The sequence below is a fragment of the Pelodiscus sinensis genome, chromosome 6 (genome assembly GCF_052426305.1).
Source record: "Pelodiscus sinensis isolate ZL-2025 chromosome 6, ASM5242630v1, whole genome shotgun sequence".
Classification (NCBI taxonomy): Eukaryota; Metazoa; Chordata; order Testudines; family Trionychidae; genus Pelodiscus; species Pelodiscus sinensis.
The window spans coordinates 86,089,821-86,116,369 of NC_143057.1; the positions used below are offsets into that span (position 1 = coordinate 86,089,821).

The 26,549-nt window shown below is 39.7% G+C and overlaps 1 protein-coding gene across 2 annotated transcripts in view; it reads left to right on the top strand.

The window, feature by feature from the left end:
* Window positions 1-26,549, top strand: part of SV2C (synaptic vesicle glycoprotein 2C) — a 199,491-nt gene that overhangs the window by 105,918 nt on the left and 67,024 nt on the right. For both annotated transcript variants that reach the window (XM_025185249.3, XM_006124253.5), the window contains 2 exons: window positions 5,570-5,750; window positions 17,642-17,793. In XM_025185249.3, the coding sequence (XP_025041034.3) occupies window positions 5,570-5,750; window positions 17,642-17,793 (333 nt within the window). The remainder of the gene's footprint in view (window positions 1-5,569; window positions 5,751-17,641; window positions 17,794-26,549) is intronic.

A 26,549-nucleotide genomic window follows, 5' to 3' on the forward strand; every position in this document is an offset into this window, starting at 1 on the left:
GGGGCCATCGCATGCCATGGGGCAGCTCCAGCTCTATGGCACCAAGAGAAAAGCTGTGGCATCCAAAAAAGAAGAGGGCAACCAGAGCAGGCACTGCAAGAACTTTGCTGTCCTTCGAAGAGATAGGCAAACACGTAGCAGAAACAGAGAAATGGCTGTCCGGGGGGGTCCCTTTAAGCACGTGTCTCTGCAAGGCTCCAGCACCAGCACTTGGAAACAACTGGTGACCTAAAGCCCAATGAGTCTGGATGATCTCTTTCATAAAAGCGCATCACTTTTTCGATGCGCTTTTGTGTGTGGACGCACCCTTGCGCAATAAGGTTTTTTTTCGGAAGATCTCTTGCGAAAAAAGGTTCTTGCACAAAAAGCCTGCAGTCTAGTTTTAGCCTCAGACAAGAGGAGGGCAGTGAGGTCCCAGCCATGGAATGGCTAGAACCAGGCTGGGAATTACATAGAAATGGTTAAGGACAGGGTGATGACATGCATGTACAATTTATTGTTGGGTGCTCCCTGATATTTCATGGAAATAATGTTGCATCCTAATTAAACTACCCACTGCCTCCTCCCTCTTTTCTTCCAGCATATCTGGGCAATAATTGCTTTCATTGCCCTTCCAAAACATTTCACTCCATGTTCTGGAGGAAAGAAGTGTCTGGGAAAAGCACTATTGCAGACTGTTCGTAGTATGTTTAGAAAGACCGTCCCTAATCCAAAGAAGAAAGACACAAACTATGTATTTTGTACCTGTTACACATGTGCACACTAGTAAAATCCTTGGAGTGGGTTGCATTCTTAGTATGTGCAAACAAAAAAGCAGCAAATTATTACTTTGAAAACAAAGATGGAAGGTGAGCATTTTAATCCCATGGTAGAATACGTTTGTTTCCTACTGTCACTGAGTTGTTTTCAAAGGTTCTCTACGAGGTGACTGGGTGTGCTTGGGGGGGCATAGCATTTCACTGAGGAAATTAAATCCTTATTCAGGGTGCAACGCTTGTAGCCTCTGTATTTAAAATCAACATTTATTATTCCTGGAGAAAAATATCATTAGAGGCCATGCTGTTTGTGAGACCATTGTCTACTAATATGCATGTCAGACAGCAACAGCTCACATGTTCTTTAAGGGCTTGAGTCTTATCTTCAATCCATAAGTGCACAGCACAAAAAAATTGCACAAGCTATGTGATACCAGCTGCAGTGTGCTGAAAAAAATGCAGTTACCAGGATTCTGCTGTCTTCCATGCGGTGTGTTTGGTCTTGAGGTACACACACATCTGAGGCAGTGATCTGCGCTTTTGAGCCTCCTGAGAAAGGGAGTGTGGGTTGACTAAAAGTGGAATGTTTTACAAATCAGTATTTACATGTATACAATTATTTCTACAAGGTATAAAGTGTGCTAAGTGATTTATAAAATGAATAAAAGAGAGATATACTCTGCCCCTAACCATTTCCAATGTTACTATTGACATGAAATGACAAAACAAGAGCAACAAACTCATGGAATGGGGAAAAGGGGGGGATAGAGACTAAAATGTTGTGGTTATCTGAGTATATTACATTATGCTTCTACTCCATCTATTGTTTGGTAGAATTTTCCTTTTCTTTTGCTGCTCCCATTGCTTACTCTGGACATTGCAGAAAAAAATGTGTTGTGAGGAATAATTTGGAGGGGAAAAAAAAGGAAGCACAGTTGGTTGTCTGGAGTTGGAAGTGTGTTCTGTGTAAACTGGGCCACGAAGAAGGTGATACAAAGAAAGGAATAGGGGAAGGAAGGTGCTTAGTAGCTGGCTATTACTGACAAACAGAAATTAAAGCTGATTAGAGAGGACCTTGGAGATGTTTAAGCTTACCACAGTGGGAAAACAGGAACTTGTAGATGGACTCAGGTGAGTGACAGCTGAGAAACATTATCTTAGCAGCTCTATTTTGAATGCAGTTGAGGGAAGTGTTAAAGGTTATAAACCAGCTAATACAGAGTTCATGGCCAGGGTGGGACAAAGAGGAAGGTTTTTATATTTTTTTGGAAACTTGGTTGCTGAATAAGAAGAAGGATGAATCCATCATGAGCTCTCCAGTTTGTGACCCTGAGTAACTGGAAGCGTGGTGGTGTTATCCACAGAAACACAGGAGCCGATAGCCTCTGCAAGCCTGTGGACCGGGGGACTGGGGTGGAAGCAGTTCTGCGCTGTTGAAAAGGAGGCCTTGGGCAGAAAGGGTGGGGGCTCGGCAGCCAGACCTCAGTGCCACCCAAAGTATGGCGCAACCTTATCCCTAGCCCTCAGAGCCGCACAGAGCATGCAGCACTCTGCTCCCACAGAGATTAAAAGGGCCCAGCTTCTGGCTGCTGCCACTGCCACATTAGCAACAGCAATGGTCAGGTGCCCCCGGGCCCTTTGAATCATCGGGCCCTAGAGCAATTGCCCCCTTTAAGCTCCCCCATCAGCAGGCCTGCACATCAACTAAAAATGATATGGAGGGGGGTGGGTTGAAGGACAATACGCTCTGCTTCGGGCTGCCCTGTTGTGCCTTTTTAAGCACTACAAAAGAGCATGCATGTTTAACAAGGCACACACTATTTTCCTAAGGAAAAAATGGAAAAAGGCATTTCCAAAAAAGCCTTACACCAACCTATTGCACCTTTCTCCAGAGTAAACTTGGGAAAAGAGGTGCTTTGTGCACCATGGGATTGTCTACACTTGGAATGTGACAGCAGCACTGCTATAGTGCTTCAGTGTAGCCACTACCTATGCTGTCCAAAACTGTTTTCCCACTGGTGCATTTGGTAGCTAGGTTAATAGAAGAATTCTTTCCTCAACCTATTGCTATCTGCACTGGGGGTTGGTTGGCTTAGCACTCTATAGCGATGTCTATACTGCTTCAATTTTGCGCAAGAAATATGCAAATGAGACTAAGTGTGGTCTATCGCCGTGCCTCATTTGCATAATTAATGAGCTTTTGCACAAGAGGCTTTTGCACAAAAAGGAGCTGTCCATACAGCTCCTTTTCGCACAAAAACCCCTTTTGCACAAGAGCCGTTCTTCCAGAAAAAAATGCAGAAGAACGGCTCTTGCGCAAGAGGGTTTTTTGTGCAAAAAGGAGCTGTGTAGATGGCTCCTTTTTGCGCAAAAAGCGGGTGTTCATTAATTATGCAAATGAAGCTCAGCGATATTCCATGCTTAGCCTCATTTGCATATTTCTTGTGCAAATAGGCACAGTATAGACATAGTGGGTGAGACTGCAAGCTGAGATTTGTAAATACAGGCTGTCCCCGGGTTACATGGATCCGACTTACATCAGATCCCTACTTACAAACGGGGTGAGGCAACCCCGCACTAGCTGCTTCCCCCCAGCAGACCAGGGAGACGCAAAGCTAGCACCCCCCCAGCAGACTAAGGAGACGCGGAGCGGCTTTTCTCAGCAGACACCTCAGCTTGAGAATAAAGGACTGAGGGAAGTGAGGTGTGGGAGAATAAAACTGAGCTCTGGAGAAATGTTTGGCTAGAGTTTCCCCTACAATATGTACCAGTTCCGACTTACATACAAATTCAACTTAAGAACAAACCTACAGTCCCTATCTTGTACGTAACCCAGGGACTGCCTGTATACTATGATTTCTCACAAACTTCTCTGACTTTTGAGTTATGTTGCATTAAGCTAAGTTTCTAACAGTCAAACTCAATACTTTTTCAATCATAGTAGTAAGATATTGTATGCATCTTGCAGGAAATGGCAATTCCATTGAGATAGCTTTGCTAAATATGTGTGACTGAGATTTCATTTGGCTAGTCCAAGTTTGTGACATAACGGGGTACTGGAAAGGCACATTTGGCCAGAAATGTGTGTATACGTATGTGTGTGTATTTTACAAAACCTAAGATTAATAAGTATCAATGTGAAATTTAACCAAAAATACCTCTAAAATAAAATACTCTTGCAATATTGTCCTAGTGCATGAAAATGATTGGAATTTAATTAGGCTTTTTATCATTGTCCAACTAGGGAGAAGTGCAAGGAGAGGAAAGAAAACCTAGATTGTGAAAGTTTGTCAGTTTTTATACTCTAAGATGTTGATAATAATGTAGGGAAATATTTTTAAGATATTTTTTATTTTGGCAGTGCTCTTTTTCTTTAGTTTGAAGTAAATTTATTGATAGGTTTGAAGTATCCAATTTTTTTATCAATACCATGTACTTGATTGTAAAATTAAAACAGTATCACTTTCTTACAATATCTACAAAGAATTTTTCACTGTGTCCTTTTAACATGATTGCCCATGTTTAAAAAGTTCATTTAAAGCAGTGCTGCTCAAATGTTGCCTTTTCTTTAGGGCAATACCTGTTTAAGGAAAGCATAGGCTGTATTATAATAAAATATTCAGAGGAGTTGCCAAGTTAGTCTGTAACTGGAAAAACTTAAAAAACAACAAAAGCAGCACCTTAAAGACTAACAAAACATGTAGGCTGTGTCTACACTGGCATGAATTTCCGGAAATGCTTAAAATGGAATACTATTCCATTTTCAGTTTTTCCAGAAAAGGAGCGTCTACATTGGCAGGCTGCTTTTCCGGAAAAACCCTTTTTCCGGAAAAGCGTCTGTGGCCAATGTAGACGCGCTTTTCCGGAAAAGAGCCCCGAGCGTCATTTTTGTGATCGGGGCTTTTTTCCGGAAAAGACTACTGGGCTGTCTACACTGGCCCTTTTCCGGAACAGTGTTCCGGAATAAGGACTTATGCCCGAGCGGGAGCAGAATAGTTTTTCCGGAATAGCAGCTGATTTTGTACAGTAGAGCATCGTTGCTTTTCCGGAAATTCAAGGGCCAGTGTAGACAGCTCGCAGCTTATTCCGGAAAAGCGGCTGATTTTACGGAATAAGTGGCCCAGTGTAGACACAGCCGTAGATGGTATCGTGAGCTTTCGTGGGCACAACCCACTTCTGCAGATGACTGAAGTATTAAAAGTCCAGATCCAAGAATAAATAAGGGAAGGGGGGGGGGAATGGAGGGGAAAGAGAAAATAAAATTCTATAATAAAAGAGACAAACCGCCAAGTGGGGGTTCTACCATACTGTTGTACTTTGATAACTAGGATTCATTTGTTCCTAACTCATTTCCTTTAAACTAAGCACAACTTGTTTTTAATAACTACTGATGACTAATGATTCCACATGTAACTGCTTGTTTTTAATATATTTCCAATAATACATTTCTGTAGGGTTGATTTCAATTTTTGAAGTATTAACATGCATGCAGCGTGCTTCGGTGGGATAATTAGAACTTTTTCTCCACTTCTTACTCATCTTTCTATAGCTAGAGGCACCCAGTTTAATAAAATATTAAGCCTCAATGTGTGAGTCAGACACAATAGGATATCTGTTCTTCTAAACATGAATGTGTAGATTTACACACCTAGCTCACTCATACACAAACTGAGGATGAAATTACTTCCTGCTCTGTCATTTCACAAGTGAAAAGGTTTACTGGAAAAAATACTATAGTATGTTATGATTGATTTTTGGTCATTTGGTATCAGTTGTATAGCTCACAAAGTAACATCTTGTTTTCTGTGTTGCAGGTAGCATAGTGTACCTTGGGATGATGTTGGGGGCATTCTTCTGGGGAGGCATGGCAGACAAGGTGGGAAGGAGGCAGTCTCTTCTGATATGCATGTCTGTCAATGGATTCTTTGCCTTCCTGTCATCATTTGTCCAGGGCTATGGCTTCTTTCTCTTCTGTCGTTTATTTTCTGGATTTGGGTAAGCTCTTTTGCTTTCTTTCATTTCTTTACTTTTTCTATGTTTATGATCTTGCCATATGTTTTGTTATATATGGAAATGCACATTATGTACTGTAGGTTTATAGTCTTATTTCAGTGGCTAGAGAATTACACAGTGCACATATGTGACTAGCCCTGAATGAACAATTAAAGGGAGGAAGTGTTGTCTTTTGGCTATTACACAGGACTGGGAACTGGAAGACAAGGGGTTCAGCCTAGTTTTGCCCAGACTTCATGTGAACTCAGACAACTAACAATTTCCATGCCTCCGTTTTCCTATCTTGAAATAGTACATCAAAATATCTCAAAGGTGTGTGGTGAGACTTCATTACATTTGTAACTATTTTGAGAACCTCATATGGATGACACAAGTACAAAATATTAGTAGCAGTTGTTTGCTCCATGTAAAAACTAACTTTCATTGACATTTGCCCCATATTGTGGGTGTTTCCTTGAGAGTATTTGGAGCTCTGTTTGTTTCAGATGATTTTCTTTTGGTCTACATATATTTGAGAGGATGGGATGGTTTCAGAGCTTGATAGTAGGACCTTTTATGCTGCAATTTTAGACCCTGCCTAGGTCAGGGTTGCGGTAATATGAGGAAGATTCTGTAGTCTATCTATATTCTTCCTCTGTTCTGTGGATAAACAAGGACTTTAGTCTCCATCTCTAGCAGTTTGACATCTTGTGACGGGGCGGACAGGCCCCGCACTTATGGACAGGGGGTAGCCCAGGCCCAGCTAGCTGAGAAGGCCCCGCCCCTCCAACCCTGCAGAGGCCGCGTATAAAAGCAGAGGGAGCTCTGCAGTCAAGGAAACTGCAGGGTGAGGGAGGAGACCAGGCCGGACCAGTGTTTCTGCAGCCGCTGAGACCGGAGTTGCTGACCGTGGCTGACCCTGGCACAGAGAAAGCAGCCGCCAACCCAGGGCGGCAGGAGCACACCCACAACCCCGGCAGGTACGGCCTCAGCAACACACTAGTGACATGTTTTTAAAACAAATTTAAAACTAAAGTCCTGTTGACTAACACAGTAAATTCCGGAACTGAGAGTACATATCTGGGGTTGGCAAATGCCTGTTAAATGGCTTCATTACTACTTGAATGGCTCTTTCACAGGTTCGATGTTCTGCTAATAGGTCTGGTAGACTTTTTTATTTTTAAGTTAACTAGACCCCCTCTGGAGGAAGCAGAGCCACAGAACAGGGATTGTAAGAGGCGAGTGGGTAGATATTACGATGCAGTGGTGCCCCAAATTTTCAGGTGCCCAATGCAACTGTAGATTCTGCATATGGATAAGGATGACTTTGGTTTTCTGATAAGACCAAGAACTATCCTACCACAAAATATACATTTCCTACATTCACTTTCAAGGCACCACAAAATAAAGTCTCATCTGCCTTCTGATTTAAATCAATGGAACTTCAGGATAGGAAGATTTTGAAGAGGAGCCTATTCCTTCCAGTGCTTCTAGAGAGAGAGAGTTGTTATCCTCTCCTAAGGATACAGTAATTCTCCATTTCTAGCTCCCTGCTTCTTTCAACAGATGCTAATCCTTAAAGGTACAGTCTTAGACTTGGAACTGGCAACTGTCCAAAAGAAGTTTCATATATTAAAATCATGACACCTTGTAGAATATTGGTACCAACCAATGAAAGATTGATTGGACTTAGCAAAGACCTCTAGATTACCCTTCACTAATGTTCAGAAAGAATGTTTCCACCATTCCTACTGCAACCCTGCTCTGAAATCTTTAATTGTAGCTGTGGCTTGTAAGGTAGCCAACCACAAATCCATTCCTCAGGATGAGGATGTGAGAAGTTGGCTTTTTTTCCTGGCTAGGCATAAACTTGAATCCCAGGCTAGAGTCTTAAGAGGCAGCTAAGAGCCCAAGAACACCACCCAGCAGCAGCCATAACCTTGCTACTCCGTGTGATCCATTTTTCCAGACAAGAAATTTAACACAACAGAACTGTGGCAAGGGCCCCTCTTACCCTGGCCACCACCAGGCAGGCCCCTCACTCCCAACCCCAGAGTTTGGGGGTTTTGCAGCATGTCTCCAGGGTAGTGAGCCCGGTCACACCTCCTCGGACTCCCTCCCTAGCTGCCTCCACCTAATGCTGTTACAGAATTGTTTTCTCAAACCTCTCTCCCCCCCGTCCTCTCACACACTCCCCCAGCTTCCAACTGCTGAGGCTCTTAAAGATCCTCAGTCAGCCGGCAGAGAAGTCAGCTAGCCCCAATCTGCCCAGCTCCCTCCCAGCTGCATCTAATTGGCCTGTAGTTCTCTGCTTTTTCCCTTTGGGGCTGCCTTTTTACCTCTTTGCAGCAGCTCCCTGGCCTGACTCTGCCATAGGACATTCCATCTCAAGTGATCTGACTGACAGTAGTCTTAGTGATCCCTGATTGGTTCCTTGTCCCTATGAAGTTTACCAGAGAGTGTTCAGGCAACCATGTGTGCTCTTACCTAGCTGCCATAGCTGCTCTGCTTCTCTGTTTGTAATCCCCTGGTCTTGAGTCCTAGCTGATCCCTAGAACTCCAACATGGACATTCACATACTTCCTGATTCTGGGTCTGACCCTCAGCTTTATTTCTGACTTTGGCTTTGGCTTGACCCCCAGCATGGCTCTTGATCCCAGTACTGGCATTGACCTTAGCTTCAGTTCTGGAATCCATGCTCCTACCTCTAGTCCTAACTATCTTCCTCTAGGATCCTGACAATAAGCAGGCTTATTTATCTGCAACTCTACAAATTAGAGTGACTAATGATTTAATTGGAGATGCTGCTCAACTTCCACAGCTTTTCTAAGAAGCTTTCCAGTAGAGCCTATTTGCAAAGCTGCTAACTGGTGCGCTGAACACATTTTTTCATAACATTATTCTCTAGAGCTAGCCTGAAGTGATGGTACTTAATTTAGTAGTGTTGCAATCATTATTTTGATCCTGCTCAGACCACCTTCCTGGGTATCATGGTTACCAAACTTCCAGGACCAGAATCAGGTTGCATGCAACTGAATTCCTTTGACATGAGTGCCTGCATGGATCCCTACTAGCCACCTTCATCACCACTTCTTCAGAACCTATGTACTGAACTTTGAGATACTAGTAGGAACTCTGAGGAAGGGTGGTATCAGAGTCATATATCAAGCCTACACTTGGAGGCTTGTTTTATATAGAAACAGTCACATGAATCCTAGTTTCCTAATCCCATAGCCATATGCTTCCCTTGAGTGACTAAAATTCCTGAATGTCCAGCCTAGTAGAGAGAAATGGCTACTTCCCTCTAATAGGCATTAAACATGCAAAGGACTTGCATCCTAGTGTACATGGTCCAAAGGCACTTGAATTTAAAACACAGCTAAAGTAGATTGCATTGTACTAATTTTCATTCAATTACAATTTGCTAGGGCATCATTCAGGAGGTATTCCTCAAGGGAAATTTATTAAGATTGCCTGCTCATGTTCAGATTTGCCAGATTCCTGAAGGCTCTGGCGGGGAAAAGTCTTTTCTGAGACTGGTGTCAATCTATAGAAACCATGCAGAGAAAAGAGGAGCTTGGAAGCAAGAGAAAGTACCAATTGCAATCAGACAGTGAAGCAGAAAAGTCAGGACAATGGCTGGGTTGATACAAATCAAGAAGCAGCATAACAGCAGTTGTACATTTCAAACTCTGTCATGTAACATATTAGCTGACCACAGGTAACAAGGCAAATGTTGCAAATGCCATCACAGACCAACACAGTATCTACTATACTTTCACTGTTTGGCTGTGGTCCAGGTTATAATCAGAAAAGACTAGATATTTCAGAGCATCTTATTGCCTTATGCATTTTAATCTTGTGTGGTTTTCCTATTTATCTGTTTATTTCTGACATGCCTCTGCATTTTAAGCCCCTTTGGCAAGTAAATCTGCAAACAAACACCAGATACTTTTTATAGACAGGTTCCTGATTGCTCTGCATTAGTGTTGCTTGCATCTCAGCTGTCGCAGTGTACTGTTGCCAAATTCCATTGTGACAAATTACAGCCCTGCAGGTAGATTAGCAGACACTTATAAATTTCTGTATGTGACAAATAGGGAGATATGACTTAGTTTATTGTTTATTTTCAGAAATCCATCTCTCCTGCCATGGATTGGCTAAATTATTTTTTTGTTCTTCCCTCTTATAAATCCATGGAACAAATGATAACTACAGAGTAATTCAGACATAAACATGTAAATCACTGTTCCTTTAAACTTGTATTTGGTATGCTGAACTTTCATTGAGGTCAACAGTTGACTTAGTTTTCATCAAAACAAAGACATCATCAATTATTTTTAAATATTGTCCAAAAAGTAACAGTTCTGTTCTTTAAATGTGGCTTCTTAAAATAGAAAGCTATAATGTTAATATCTCCAGCTGACTAGAAGACTCATTCTTGCAGAGAATCAGAACCATCGACGAGGGATGGGGGGGGGGGCATTCACGCCTCTTTCAATTGCTTCAGGAATGCTACTGTGCAGCTCCTTATGACTCCGCAGGCTGGGCGGGGCCATCACCACGCTCCCGGTGATGCTAAGGGCTGACTACCCTTGGCTCCGCCCCTTCCAGGGGTGCAGAGCCAGGCCCTTCCCCTCCCCTCACACACACACAGCTAGCTGGCTGGCCCTGCTGCAGAGAATAATTAGGTGTCAATAATACATGCTTTCATTTCTTCCTAACTGCACTACAGCAGCACATGCTTTCATTTCCTCCCATCTGGACTTCTAAGCACTATACTTGGGAAAATTACAAAATACAACAATGCATTTCCTCAGCAGCCTTGGATGTGAGTTCCCCACTCCATTCCTTGCTCATGTCACTGGCCTGCCACAGAATATTTCATCAACTTCAAGGTCTCAGTCCTTATTTTTAGTGCAATATATTGAATTGCCACTAGTCAAGAAAGTTGATGTGCTTCAGGCAAGCTGTACTCCACCAGGATTTGAGGCTTGAAGGCAATGGGAAATCCTACTTATAAGTGTTCAAATATGAGTTTAGGAGCCTAACTTTAGGCTCTAATTTATTAAAATTTTAATTTGGTATATCGAGAGTTCACAACAACTTTTATAGTGAAGTGAAAATATAAATAATTGTCCACCAATAAAAACTGAAGTGATTTTGTGTTGAAATGATAAAGATTTTATGCAATGAAGAGAAGTTTTTAATAAAAATATACATTTGAGCTTTAGCAATGACCACTTATTGTAGATTGAAATCAATGGAACTAGTCATGTGCATAATGTTATGAATCTCCTTATATGTTTGTAGGATCAAAGCCTTTTTGATATGTTGTTGTTTGCCTATAGAAATAGTATAAAATTCAAATAAGATATTCTAGTAGGAGAGGCATTTTAAAAGCATGTATAAATTAGTTCATTATAAATTTTAATCTGAAATTGCAATAAATGGCAATATTTTTCAAACTGGTTTTATGAAGTCTCAGCCACATTTAAATTGATGATTAAAAAAAACAAGTAATTCCAATCATGACTTAAATCAGTCCAGCCTGCTGTCAGAATAACCAGTGTGTTTAAGACATGAGCAAGCCTTTTCAGTTCAGTACAGAAAAAAATAGAATATGGGAGGGGAGAAATGTATTTTCCTTTGCCTGATGTTTATTTTACAAATGAGGATTAACCACATAACTCATAAATTTAATAAGAGTATGGAGCATACTTTGTTTACCTAATTAATTGTCTGAAGCAGATTTAATGTTGTGTCCTGTGGGAAATAGTGTTTGTATTCCTCGTAAAATGCAGAGTAAAATCCTGGTCACATTCAAGTCAATGGCAAAACTTCCATTAGTAGTCACATTTTCACACCTGTTTTTTATATAATTTCACCAGGTGGCTAATGGTGACTAAAAGCAGACTACATTTAATACAGCATTTTAAATTTTAATATAAAACTACAGTAGGTCAAATTTTGTTCTGTTACACCAGCAAACATGTCTAGTAACTCAGCTGAAGCGACAGTTGTTAGGAATTTGCACCAAGGTAATAGTCAGATATGGCCCAATCAGTGCTTTTTATGTGATGGTACTGCCCAATACACAGTACCAGGACCTCCAGTCAGAGCTTACCTGGAAAGAACAAAGAGTACCAGCACCTTGTAATGAAAAGGGCCGATAGTCGGCTGGATCTTAAAGAGTACCGGCACCCTTTTTTTTTTTTTTTTTAAACAAAAAAAGCACTGGGACTAATATATGTCTGCACTGCAGCACATATATAGTTTCATACAACCTTTGGCTGATGTGGTATTTTTGTAAACCCTGAGTTTTAGTTTATTTGGATTAATTAATTCCTAGTATACAATAGTTGATAAAAGTATAGCACTAGCTTGTACAAAGAGACCACACCACAAAAGAACCTCCTCACAGAGGAGGCAAATGTGAAGTCAGAATTGATTCTCCACTGCTTTGCCCTTTGTGTAGTTATTTATACTGTGCAAAGAGAGGACAATGCTAACAAATTGAAAGGTGTAGCCTGTAAGTTAGTCTATGAAAAGGTCATCTTAATCTCATCAAGCAATTCATCTGAATTTCCAATCTTTAGCGAGCACCAACAGAAATCTCTCCTTTTATCATGACTAGGATATGGCACATTGCAAGTTCCTCTCTTCTGTTTAGAAGAAAATGGCTGGATACTTCCAAGTAATCTTCCACAGACACTTGTACCACCTCTAGAGTGAGGGCACATTCCCCTGCATTGAACCGTCCTAAGGTTCCAGCCCCATAACTTGCATGGCCTTGGAGATTTTGAAATGAGATTACATGCAGAATCTTGAATTTCATAGTCTTGGGACTCAGATTTGCCTAAATGATCCCTGTGTACTAGATAATGTCTGTAAAGTGCTTTGAACGTAGAAAGCCTCTCTAGGAGTCCTAAATACAACTTTATTATTAATACAACATATCACAAGCTATCTGAATCTGTTACATTTACTATCATAGTAACTGCAATATGTGGCTTTACACTATTCTCTATTTAGGTGACAAGAACTTTGAAACAAAAAGAAAAATTGTCAATTCTATGTAGACTTTTGTTTAATCAAATTTAGAACCAAGAATAGGATTAGTAGACAAGGGACCAGAATATGTAAATACAAGTTAAATATACCCAGAGGCAAGTGCTCCCTGTAAGCTGAATGCTTACGTGGTCACCCAGGAGAGAGTCAAATGTCGCCTATCTGACTAGCAGAGCACTCTCAGCCTCCCACAGCCGGCAACTTGTGTTTCTATTGGTGGTGCACAGCTACACATGCCTCAGTGCACATAACAAAAATTATTTCACACATGGATGGAAAAAACTGAGGGAACATTGCCAGAGGCTATCTCAAACTTCATTAATGAATTGAATCAATGATAGGGAAAACCTCCACTGTTATTACAAGAACTTGTTTTTAATGCAAATATGGTGTTAAACACTTTTTGTCACGGGGCCAGGACTCACCAACTCAATGCCGCCTACTGGTAGCTCTGGGGAATTCATTCTTTAGTCCACAGGGCGCAACCTCCTAGCTAGTGTCTCCCCTGGTCCTCACTCCACACTCCAGTTCTAGATCCGTGTCACTCCTTGATCATGCTGTCCTCTTCAGGACTCCGCCCTCTAGCAGTGCCCATTCCAGGGATCTCTCATCCCCCTTCTGGGGACTTATCAGCAGTCCTGTGGTTCTGCTGCTGCTGTGGCCTCCAAGCCCAGCCCCAGTCTCTGGGCAAGTCATAGTCTGTATCAGTCATGCCTTGGTGGCAAGGTATGATGGAAAGAGGAAAGGGGGTGACTCGGGCCCACTCATTTGTCTGGGTCCTGATCCAGGGACATTCTGGCAGCAACCTTGTCCTGCTCTCCTCTATACCCCTTCACTGCCCGGGCCACTTTCTCTGTGATCCCTTGCACCATCCTGGCCCAGTGGCAAAGCCAGCAGCCTGACAGGTATCAGGTGGGAGCCTCCCTCTTCAGCCTCCCTGAGCCTGCCCAGCACTGCTCTGTTGAAGGTGCCTCTCTGGGAACCAGGTCCTGCACCTTCCCTGGTCAGGGCCTAACTTACTTGCTCTGCTGGGCTGCTCCTTATATGCAGGGTTGCCCAGCAAGCCATACCCTAATTGGCTAGTAAAAAGCCTCTCTCTCATTGGCCAAGGTTCTGCACAGACTCCCTCCAGCTTGCATTAACCCCTTCCAGCCAGTGTGGGGCAGTTGCCCCCACTACACTCTTCTATAGGCTAATAGCAACACTTTCAATTTGGGCTTGTTTCTAAAAGATGAGCGCCTTGAACACAGAGCCAACCCAAGTGCATGTTCCACACCTTTTAGGGTCCAGCAGGGATATGGAACACTGGTTTCTGCCACTGCTAGTGACTCTTCAAGATAATATAAGGAATTTAAATTAAGAAGAGAGTACTGTATTCAAAGTGATTTGTAGGAGCTGAGAGTCAGTGCTCCATCTCAGACCAGAAGGAAGAAAGGTTATGGCAGCTTTGAACCACTTTTGCAGCTTTGTAATCTTGAGTTGCTCTGGAGACTGGACTCCTGTTTAAATTAACAGCATCCTCCACAAGCTCAGAATTTCCATAGTACTGTGGGCTGCTGCCTCATCCCTGATTTGCTTTCCATAAGCCTTCCCCCAGCAGTTCCCTATGCCTGGATTTAAGGGGATCCTTGGAGAACAGCCCAATGATTGTCTTCTGTGTCTGCACCCAGGGAATCTAATCGAGATGGATATGAAGGGCCCTTTTCCACCATTCTTGCCCTTTTACCCACCAGAAAAGGGCTGGAATGGGGAAGATCGCCTCATACTACATTTCTAGCTGTAAAGCACAAGTGGTATTTTATAGGACTATGAATTTGTGTAGCAGGATTTTTGCAGAGAATTTAAGAACTAGCATGTTTCAGTCAATCTTGGGAGCTATTTATAATACATGAGAGTCTATTGTGGATCCTTTGTAAATTAATGCCTAGAAGGAAGCAACAAAATAACGTTAGCCTTGAGACATATAACCACTTAGCACAGTACCTGAACATCTTCTAAAATAAACCTTATTGGAATCCACTGAAATTTCATGGGACAGAAGTTTATTTCTGTATTCCGCTTTTCCTCTATAATTTTAACCTGTTGGTAAACTTGCATCTTTTCCCCAATGTTTTAGCAGCCAGTGACACAGCAGCGTAAATGAATCTTTATCCTTATCTTGAAATTCAATTGTGACTTTAGCACATGTGAATTTCAGCAGTTTTATAGTATATAGCCCATGTCTTTTGGGAGATTCATTGATATGAAAATACTCCTTGATCCCCCATAAACATTATCTTGAACACTGAAAAATGAAAGCACAAATCTTGAGTCCTGGGACATGATGGACCATTTTGAAGTTTTAAGATGGAAAACTGTCTTTTTAGCCCAAGTAAAGATCTAAAGATGAATACTGAAAGGTCTGAATCTAATGCTGCAAATTATTCATCTTGTATTTTATGAAGTTTTATAGAGGAAAGTTGAACTATTTTTCTTGTTATAGTCTTTGGAGAGGTCCATATTTTCATCAGATATGTAAAATTATGTTTTAAAGAGACATTTCTATGTGCAGACAGTGGCCACATGCAGAAAAGACTTCATTTGTGACATTGGGACTGACCCCCGAGCACAATATGAGCTTAGGATTAGATGTAATAAATCAATTTACATTTATTTTAAATCGAAGTTGTCAATCATAATGAGTAAACATTTAATTCAACAAAATTCCTCTTTCACATTAGTAAATTAGAATTAATGTTGGTATATAAATCTGGGATTTTATTACTGCAGATGTAGCCGATGTCATTTTTAGCAGTATGGCTCTGGCAGTACAAGCTGAAGAAATGTTCATTGTAATTTTAAGAAAGCTTTCATTTCAAGTACTTTAAACCACCTGAGTAGGGCACCAAATATTTCTAGTCACCTAATTTGATGATGGCACCTTAGCAATGTCTAACTAGGATAGATCTGCCTGGATGCCACAGTGAAGAAAATTGCTTTAATTCTCTTTCAAACTGGTCAGTTATAACCAAATGTACCTTTTCAACTTCATGTTGTTAGTATTTGTTCATTCGGTAAAAATACTTTACAGAAGTCTTCCAATAATATATAATCTTTTATTATATATTTTTGAAATGTCTATCATTTGTTTGTTCAAGAACTCCTCCTAAATGGTAAGAGCTAGGACCACGATATTTGATATGCAGCTTCCTTTTGTAACTTAAAGCAAAATAAAGGTTTGGTTGTGTCAGAACAATGGGATGTCCCTGGAATTTGATTGTTTCTCATAAAAACGGAAAGACAGGAGTCTGGTAGGATGGGCAGTTATACTATAGAATGACCACAGGGCAGCAAGGAGGCAGAGATGGAAACCAGGACAGCTAAAACCCCATTGGGCCGGCAGAGGTGCAGAAAGGGGTAGTAATCTACTATATATTTCAGAGAGTTTGTCTGGGTGTGCGTTTGTCTGTCCCCCAGCCAGGGGACATGCACTCCTCTCCCAGCTGTGCTTGCTGCAGCTGCTGCAACCATGGAGAGGCGCTTCTCACCTGGCCCCAATCTACAGTGGTGAGAGAGGGCTGGGATTGTCCTCACACCCCAGGGCAGCCTCCATACTGAACCTCTCATCCCCAGTCCCACCCCAGAACAATTATTTAAATGAAGAAAAACAAAACTTGTTTGAGTTAAGGGCCTAAGCAGCACCAGGTAAATCTTCTAATATTAAATACAGAAGAATTATGTTCAAATAATGCTTTGATCCTAGCTCAAACAAAAATCAGCACAGTCAATTTACAGATGGAATGTGTAATCGTGTAAAATGAAGGACACGTCTACACTAGGAGCACTGTACTGTTGTACATACACAATACCTGGCCTTTACTGGTACAGCTCACACCAGTGCCTCACACAAAGCAAGATATTTCAACAAGATTATTTGTTTACTGGTATAACATCAACATTGGGACTTTTTCTGGCACATCAGTATTGGTTAGGCAACTGATTTTTTTCCACGCTTCTAGCCATCATAGCTGTGCAAGCAAAATTGAAGTACAGAGCAGGCCTCAGATGCATTCAAGAAAAAGAATTTTCATACAAAATGTACCAACAATAGCACTTAGTAATAAAAGATATATTGCTGCATAAGGTCAAAGAGTTACCAGCATGTCATTGCATTCAAAATTAAAATTGAATATTTTTAGACCCAAAAGAAAAAAGTCAGCCTAAGTTAGTAGCAAATCATAGAGAATATTACTGCATAATACTTTTATGAATAGATTCACTAATCAGAGATATTGAACTTTTTGCCTATTCTCTGTTAAATAAGGGAAACCAAGACTTGGGGAAGCAGGGTGAGGAGGAATGAATGGAATGAGAACAGCTATTACTTACACCTTGACTCCAGATAACATGACCAAAAATTAATTTAAAAAAAAAGAAATTCTCTATGCTTCATGAGAAACTTCTCATCATGATGTAGACTGTCAGTCCTACCATAATAATAACATGGATTTTCATAAAAATAAAAGCCAAATACACAACTTAATGGTAGTTGTAATTCTGACAATTAAACTGACACACTGGGTCACTGACAATTAAATTAATCTGCCACTTTATTGGCTTTACCATTTTTATGAAAATGTATACATTTAATTGTGTCCAAAAGTGTGGGGCTTCACCAAAAGTTTATTCAATGTACTTAAGAAAAAACAAACATAGACAAGAACACTTTTTGTGGCAAAGGCTCTTTTAGTTCAGGTTCTGAGCAGGTACAGTAGTTAATTGTATTCAGACTTTAAGGCTTGTTATTGCTCTGACTTTAACACATACCTCTTGTCTCCTTTTAGGATCGGTGGAGCTGTTCCAACTGTGTTTTCATATTTTTCTGAAGTTCTTGCTCGAGAGAAGCGAGGTGAACACTTAAGCTGGCTGTGCATGTTTTGGATGATTGGAGGCATCTATGCTTCTGCCATGGCATGGGCAATAATTCCTCACTATGGTAAGAAACAAGTCCTTCACACATTTGTATTACTCCTATCAGTAAACGATTTCACAGTCAGGAAAAGAGAGTACTCTGAGTGTGTACTTAAAATACTGCCCTACTTACTATAAAGGGCAAATTGATTATTTTTAGGTAAGTGCACAAATTATATCAGGCTCTATATTACAAAATATTAAAACATGAAAAAATCAGCCATTGCTCATTCTTCTGCCCCAGAACCTCATGAGACTGGAACTTAATATGCTAGAATCTTTTGTAATTTAATTAATGTTATCACTTGGAACTGAAGAACTGTGTTTTCAGATATTATAACTTGCATTGTACAGAAAATCTTTGAAAACCATGGTGTCATGTTTGTGCCAGTGCTGTTGAAATAGAATGGAGGGGGGAAATTAACCCCTTTGTTAAAAAAAAAAAGTAAGGTATTACATCATAAAATCTTAAGGGAAGGAAGCAAAGAAGGTGGATCTTGTTAACATTTGCAAGTCCAGCCCAGAACACAGGGTTGCAATGTCTGATTGGTTATAATTCATTCTTGTACTTAGGAAATGTAGAAATAGAATGGACTGCAATATAATACAACAGCTTTTAGATTGAATAAGGTACGAAATTTCCAGCTGGTTCAAGTTCTATAATGTATGCAAATATAATACAATAGCTTCCAAAAGTCATGGCACAGTGAAAAGGTAGCATTGAAATACAGATTTGTTTCCGGGACACTTGGGCCTATTTTCAGAGTTTTGAGTAACCACAGACGTCAGCGGGCATGGAGGTTGCTCAGCACCTTTTACAAATGAACTCCTGAAGACAGGAAGGATGCAGAAACATTGCTTGTTGCACCTTTCCAAACAACTAAAGGACTGCCATGAGATGTAAGGGAAATCCTAATTAATTTTCTTCAGCCGCAATGATGGTCACCACCAGAGTTGGTTTGTAAAGTGATTAAAAGGGGATTCTTGAGGCTTTCATAAAGGTGATGATGACTCAAGGATAGGTGGTGGAAGGAAAAGGAGGAATGCATTGATATGGGTCATAACTATGCAACTAAATATGCATAATCAGATAGCAAAGAATCTTGGATTAAAATTAATCAGAGAATTTCACAGAAAAGTTCAATCTGAGCTCCTGACCTGGCTGCTGTGTCATTGAGTTTCCAAAACCCAAGATAAAAGCCATTACTGGCAAGAGCCAAAGTGTATGAATTGATTTTACTTTTCAATTAGGAAAGTGCTCTGGATACCAAGTAACTTTTCGTTCCAGTGTACATTATTCTTTCGCTCCTACTTACCTTGAGGCAGGAACACAAACATTATGATAAATTGGTTTTTGAATGATTGTCTAGTTTTATTGCAGATTCTGGAAATACCTTTGTAACCTTTACTGAGATGCTGTTGTGTAATTTCATATGAAAATAAATTTTAATGAATAATAACGCATACTCGTATGCCAAAGTAATAACACTAGGGGATTGATTTCCCTCATCCTCCAACCATGGAAACACACCAATAATAGAAAGCCATCTTTCTGCCAGACTTTTCTGTCCTGATCTCTGGAGCTATCACTTCAGCTGGAGACCTACAAAGAAACGTAAAGAGAATTTTGAGGGATGATATTCTTCAGATTCAGCCACAGCAGCTGTGATCTTGCAGTACTTTTTCCTCCCTACATCAATGGGGATTCTAATAGGAAAGGGGGGAAACTGCCAGCAAAAATAACTCTTCATCACAATGTAAAAGAACAAATTTTTCCGTTTTTAACATCAGTTTTGCAAAATTAGTAAAACTATTTGCATGGGTTTTAGTGGGGGTGCTTACAATTGTTATTACTCTCAGTGGGACTTAATTAATCCCACAGGCTGATTTAAAAACTGAGACAGATCCTGCTGCAAAAGTGGGTTCGTTCCAGTAAAAACAAATGATCTATGGCAATTTACACGAGCTAAGAATGAGGCCCACTGTTTCTAGAAGATCCTGGCTGTCACGGAGATTACATTTAAAATCCATGAGATCTGTACCATCTGTACATGCTGCATAATTCTTCTTGCCATTAACAGGAACTGTGCATCAACTCTGCGAAAGGTTTACATTCAAATGTTTAAAATGAAATTCTACTCAAAAGGTATTTTGCTGAATTCTGACACTCTCTTATCCCTCACTGAGCCAGATTCACTGGCATCTTAGCACCTGTGAAGTGCAGTAGAGATGCAGAACCAACTGAAAGCTGTCTATGCCTCCCTGGTTTTCAGCCTGGCTCACCACAGGTTACATCCATCTACAGTTTGCTTTAATATGCTCTCCCTTGGGACCCCAGGAAAGCATCTGCCAACTTGGATTGCCTGAGCTCAGTGCTCTTTAGACACTTTCCCTCCTTGTCCCTGGTATGCCCACTACACAAATGTTCATGATAAATAAATTTATTACATGTTGATGTAATGTTAAAAAAAGCCTTGAACCACTAAGAGTTGTATATGGATGAGTAATAACATGATCATATTGCTGCAAACTTTGGATTTTCCTGCTTCATTGTCCTCATCTATATGACATCCTAAATTTAGCCTTTAGACACCATGCCTTCTGTGAAGCACTGAGTACAATTATGGGTGCTATGAAATAATAGATAGCAAGAGAGAAAATAATATAGTGGACAGTGAGAGTGAAAACAGGTAGGGTATTTCAGAGGAATAGGAAAGAATGGATTTATGGCAACATAAACCCACATAAATCAGCTGAAAAACTTTATTCTTTTCCCTCCCATCCTCATTTCAAAATGGCACATAAGAAAGAGGTAAAGAGAAAGAAGAAAAAAAAGCAAGGAAAAAGGAGTGCTTTGTTTGTCCAGATTTCCTTCCTTTTTATTGTGAAGCAAGTTTGATAAATTCATTTCTTAATGATCAGTTTTTCTTGATTTACCCCTTTTGACATCGGTTTATGGCAAATTGAACATATTTATTGCTATTTTCTCTGCTATAATTTCTACATTTTCCCCCTGCAAAATCTGCAGTTGTGCTCCAAAATACTTGTCAGTCATCTGCAGCATTATATTTCACCTACCAGGAAGCAAATCAGAATTCTAAATAGCTCAATCCACCCACTTCAGTGATCTATTTATTTAGATTGGAGGCATTTCTCTGTTCTTTGCGTCTTATGTGGACTCTCTCTAAGCTAGGAAGAGTTTGTTGGTATAGGTACAATGGTACAGCTGTAGTGGCAAACCCTCCTAGTGAGCTAATATCAGCAAAGGAATTATTTGTTTTACTTGTATAGCTTATAATACCTCCCTGGACAAAATGAGCTATAACAGCAAACAGACTTTTTTACTAGCATGATTGTGTCTCCCCTAGGACATTTCCTGGCATAACAAGGTCAGTTATGAATGTGCCTTTTTTCACACTTCTAATCAGTGTAGCTATTCCAGAAAAAATGAGTAGACCAGGCTGAAGTGTGTGCACAAGGCCTGGTTGTCCCATTATACCAATGTAAATTAGGAGTAATTCCATAGGAAATGAATGAAGTTGCACCTTTTCAAAATCAGAGTAACTCCATTGACTTCAGTGGAATTAATCACTGGTATAAGTAAAGGAAAACTCATACCTAATAGATGTAAGCTTATTTTAAAATGCATTAGCTGAAAGCCATGGTAGATATTTGTTCCAGGTATAAAAAGAGGGAAGGAGAGGGTAGAATCTTTTTTCTTAGCAGCATACACCTTTCAGAAGTACACACACATATATAAAGAACTTTTGAAAAAGGGCAGATTCTCAGCTGCTGTGAGTTAGCAAAGCTTCATTGCTGTCCATGGCACAATGCCAGTTTACACAAGCTGAGAATCTAACTCGCTTTTTGTCAGGAGAGAATGAAAATGACAGTAACTTGTCTCTCTGTCTGTTCAAGCAGCATGATATTTCCTGGAGGCTGGGCAGGGGGCGATCAAAAAGACAAAGAAGCACAAGTTAACCATGCTTTGGCATCAACCTATCATTATTATCACAACGGTTATTGTGCTAAATGATTATTTATCCCTAATGGGATAAAATCAAAGCAAAATTTCATTAATGAAAAGATCATAAAGTGGCACTGATGTAGTACTTCAGGGCCCCTCTGTGGCAAGATCATTGCTTCAGGCCCCTCATAATCTCTTCTGTAAATGCTAGTGCCTGTGTTAAAGGGCTTTGTTCACTTATAATCATTGTCCTTTGTGTGGAAACTGATAATGAATGTGGACTTGCCTAGGATCCCTGAAAGAGGAGTTCATGTCACAGAGCTGCTAATATAAGTGGAAACATCTGTGAAGAGATGTTCACAAATAATTACTGCCCATGAATAAGGTCGGCATGGGTCATTATGGAGACACAGACTTTTACTAGACTTGGTTTTATAGGAAAGATAATTAGCCATTTTATATGCCATTTTGAAAGTGCAACTTCCAGTTTAGTATAGAGTAGGAAAATATAAATATTTTATATAAATCCACCAATCAGAATTTCATTCAGACTTCATACTGTAGCAGCAATTAATGTGCCCAGGGAAGAAATAATAGCCAAGAGCATGAATAGAATCTATCACCTGCAACCACCCTAACACCATCCTAGATCAATATCTGGGATTCTGGATCTAGAACACAGGCACAGTAGAAAGCTTACTGCCCTAAAGATCAGATTATATCTGTTAATCTCAAAATCCTCATACTAACAGATATGGTGTTTGAACCTGATTTCCATAAATCATACACAGACTTATGGACTGATGAACTAGTTTAAAGACTAACTAAAAGCTCATGAGTCTATATATTTTGGTGAGTCTCTCAGGGTATGTCTACACTGCACCCGGAACTCGAAATAAACTATGCAATTTGAACTACTCAAATTGCATAGCTTATTTTGAGTTAATTTCAAAATAGCTTATTTCAAAATTTGGTGCTGTCTACATGGCACTTACTTTGAAATAAATCACTATTCTGAAATGTTCGTTACTCCTCATGGAATGAGATTTACTAGGATGATGGAATAGCAAGCCCATTGTATTTTGAAATAATGGGTGTGCTCAAAAGACGCAGAATAGCTATTTCAGGATACCTCCAGTATCCCAAAATAGCACTGCCATGTAGATGTAGCCTAAAGTGCCACAGGACTACTCATTGTTTTTAAAAGAAACAGTTTTGCTATTGGTGTGTGATTTCTTAAATATGAATGGTAATTTTACCAAGACTTTGGTATTTATTAAAAATCAATATTAAGCCTAAAGTAACAACAATGTAAAAAGATAGTGCTATATGTTTATAATGACTGTTTAGAATACAACATGGCAAACAGATAAAGGTGTTGGCATCAGAAGACAGATGTATTTGGTTTATGCCATTTAAATCAATGAGAAGCAAAGAATGGCATTTGCCCTTCCTCCATTATACCACATCAGATGGTTGGTTTGTTTCCCCAGATCTATTCTCTCATGAGATTAGGAGCTGCTCCAGTATTCATACTCACAATTGTCTGAATCTTTTTTTAAACAAGCAGCATGTTGGACTTAGAAGGTAGGATAACTTATTCACATACAGCCAAGGTTGTGGAGATATACTGACTATTGCTAAGGTTCTCTTTTTCACTAGTACCTAAACAATGTATTGTAACAAATGTCACTTTAATTTTCTGCTGTAATTGTGATCAGTATAATCATGAAAAATGTGCATATCTTTTAATTGTGGGAAACTGCTTTCATTTCCACATAAATTGTTGTATATTTCTTTCCATCTTGACTGACTTGTGCTCAAACTTGTCCTCAATGCTCAAAGCATATTCTTTTTCTGGCACCATGTCAATCTCTGATGACATTATCTGCATTTAGCTTTTTGGGACCATTCAGTTTCTTTGCTATTCTACTACTACATTCCTTAGACTGGTGAAGACACAATCCTCCCAAATATCAATTTTCTATTTCCTTTATCTGTTTTTAATCTTCCCTCACCAATAAGAATGAATCTAGCCCAGTAGTACTTTCTAACCAATGTAAAGCAATTTAAGTAATGCAAAGTATAAAGCACAGCCATTTGCAGAAGTAGGAACAGAACTCAGAAATTGTACTCTACGGAGTACTGTGTTTACTCATGTAGATCATACCATTTCTACTGCAGGAAAAGAATCAGGCCCCTAGCCCATATCTAGCAACTGTGCCTAAACTGCTGTCTTGTTTCTGACTATAATATGATCATTTATTGCTTTGCTGTCTCTCTTGGTTTCCTTCATTGTTATTGTTTAGTGCTTATATCTGTTAATCTGTCTTTGAGTTCATGTAAAAGACAAAGATACTTAGGGAAAGACCTTAAGAGGTTACTGGCTATCTAATGCACATTAGTTCCAAATAATTAGCTGCAAAATATGTATCATGTTTCTTTAAAAAATAATTATGATTTTAAAGATATTAGCCAAAATGATTGAAATAATTACAAGGACATTCCACATATTAAACAAAACCAATATGCAATACATACAGTTTTAGTCATTTCCTCCAAAACCCTTGGATTAATTAATATCAATTATATAAAGAAATGAAAAGTTTATATTGTATAACAAAAATCTGGGTCAAAACTTACTGGTCATATAGTGTCTCACACAGTTGGGTCCTGATCTTGATTGGAGCCTTTAAGCACTATCATAATAATAGTAAGATATGAAATGAGCAGGAGTTTCCAATTTGTGGCATAAGTGACATTCCAGAACCTCTCTTGCTCCTTTGCAAGCACAGCACTAATTGCTTTCACTGGTAGTTGACCCAGGAATCTACCTTAAAATATCTTCAGAAATCTTCCAGTTGTCTCAGAAAGAGGGGGCTGTTTACCTTCACCTTAATCCCTACTTCCTAGAACTCGGAGGAGAACAGCGTGCAGAGAACTCCCTCTATGCATGGACCTCCCTCCAATGATCTGAGCCAAAGTCACTATTGTTTTTATATCAAATGCCAATTCAATGAGACTAAGTTATTCAATAATAAAGTTATAAAATTAGTCCCTTAATTATAAAGTATTAAATAATTAAAAACATAGTACTTTCTAAGAGTAGGTTTCAATGCAAACATGAGATTTTTTAAGTCTGCTAAAATCCTAATGAATAATGGATCTTCAGTTGTGCTGTTCCACTTTCATAAGTAGACTCTTTTTTTCCATCATTTGAGTAGCTATCACTCTGTGGTATTCAAAAACAGATGTTTAAACATCCTTGACAAGACAATATTTTGAAAGGAAGACAACTGGAACAACAAATCTAAACAAAGGGTGTTTCTGCTCACAGCATGAGATTAATTTTCTTCTAGCTGGAGTAGTTCTCAAGTAACTAGGAACGTATTAACTTATTTGCCATTGAGTAATTCTTTCCATGGGGTCTTCAAACCACTGAAAAGTCTTTCTTGTGAGCTAAGAAGGACTCTGAAATTACAGAGTTCTACTCAAGTAACTAGAATTAGAACAAATGAAAGGTTAGTGAAATTGTTGGACTTCTAAAAATATTTGGAGATTTCTAGTCTTAAGTCAAATTTATCCTGGGGTATAGAATTTCAAAATACAGAGATATATCTGTCCAAATTATGGACCCACAAAGTCTATGGATCCTAAAGTATTTGTCATCTTTGTTTGCATTTGGAGTTATATTTGCCCTTAAATTTTTTAAGGAATCTTTCTACTTTTCTCCTACTAGTAAACTGAAGACTCTTTAGTTCTGCATCAGGATTGGCTAACATCAGCCTCTGCACCCATTCAGCGTTCCATTAATGCAAGGGGGACTCTGCATAAGTGCAGGGATCTATCAACAGATCCCAGTGCAGAATCGAGCCTTTATGTGTTAACTGTCCATGAATTCAAGTGGTCAAATCTGTTTCTCCCTGACTCAATAGTGAATAAAATGCACGGTAAAGATATTTCTTTCTTAGTGCCATTCAGGAAAAGCAGGTATATTAGCCTCAAGTGTTGGCTAACAGTGACTGTGACCAGGAATAGAAGAGCTCTTTTTGTCATACTTTCCTCTTTATATGTCATTAGAGCTGTCGCTGTAGCAGTTTTCTTCCATTGTCATATTCTCTTTGTTCTTTTGTCTTCCCTTTGGAGCTATCATAAAAGAAAAGGCAAATACACATTTAAAAGCAAAAGAAAGTCCCTTTCTTTTGTGAACTACCGTGTAATATATCATCTTAAAAACTGGACATGGAGGCAAAGCCAATTACAATAAAAAGTACTTCAGGAGAATGAAGATGTTGGGATTACTACTTGCTAAAACAATATAGCAGCAAGGAGAGTAGCAATGTTTTAAATGCCCTCCCTCTGTGTTGTCTTTCTGGAGTTCAGATGAGTGGGTGTTCCATGTACACAGAACTGGTAATAGAAGCAGATGAGTTTTTAAACCCTTTCATTCAATATCTTTTGGCTTGAGGGAGACTGGATAGCAAGGAGAGGCTCTGAGCAATAGTAAAAGCATAGAGCTTTTAAACCCTCCCTCAGTGTGTACTTCCCATGGGGGCAGAGGCTGGGTAGCTCTAATGAGATTTTAATCCCTTTTTTCTCAAATTCTTTCCATGGGTGGGAGTGGGGATTGAGGTACTGAATGGCAGTGCCACAGCAATGGGAGCAGAGAGATTTGCACAGTTCTTTGGGGATCTGTGTCCCAAGATCTCTATTCCAAAAGGCAGTGTCTGTCCTCTTCTGTCAGTGGTAAGCGTGACATATTTTACCTAATATAATAGCAAAGGTGCTTTGTTCTGTTTCTGGAAATCTAGTTC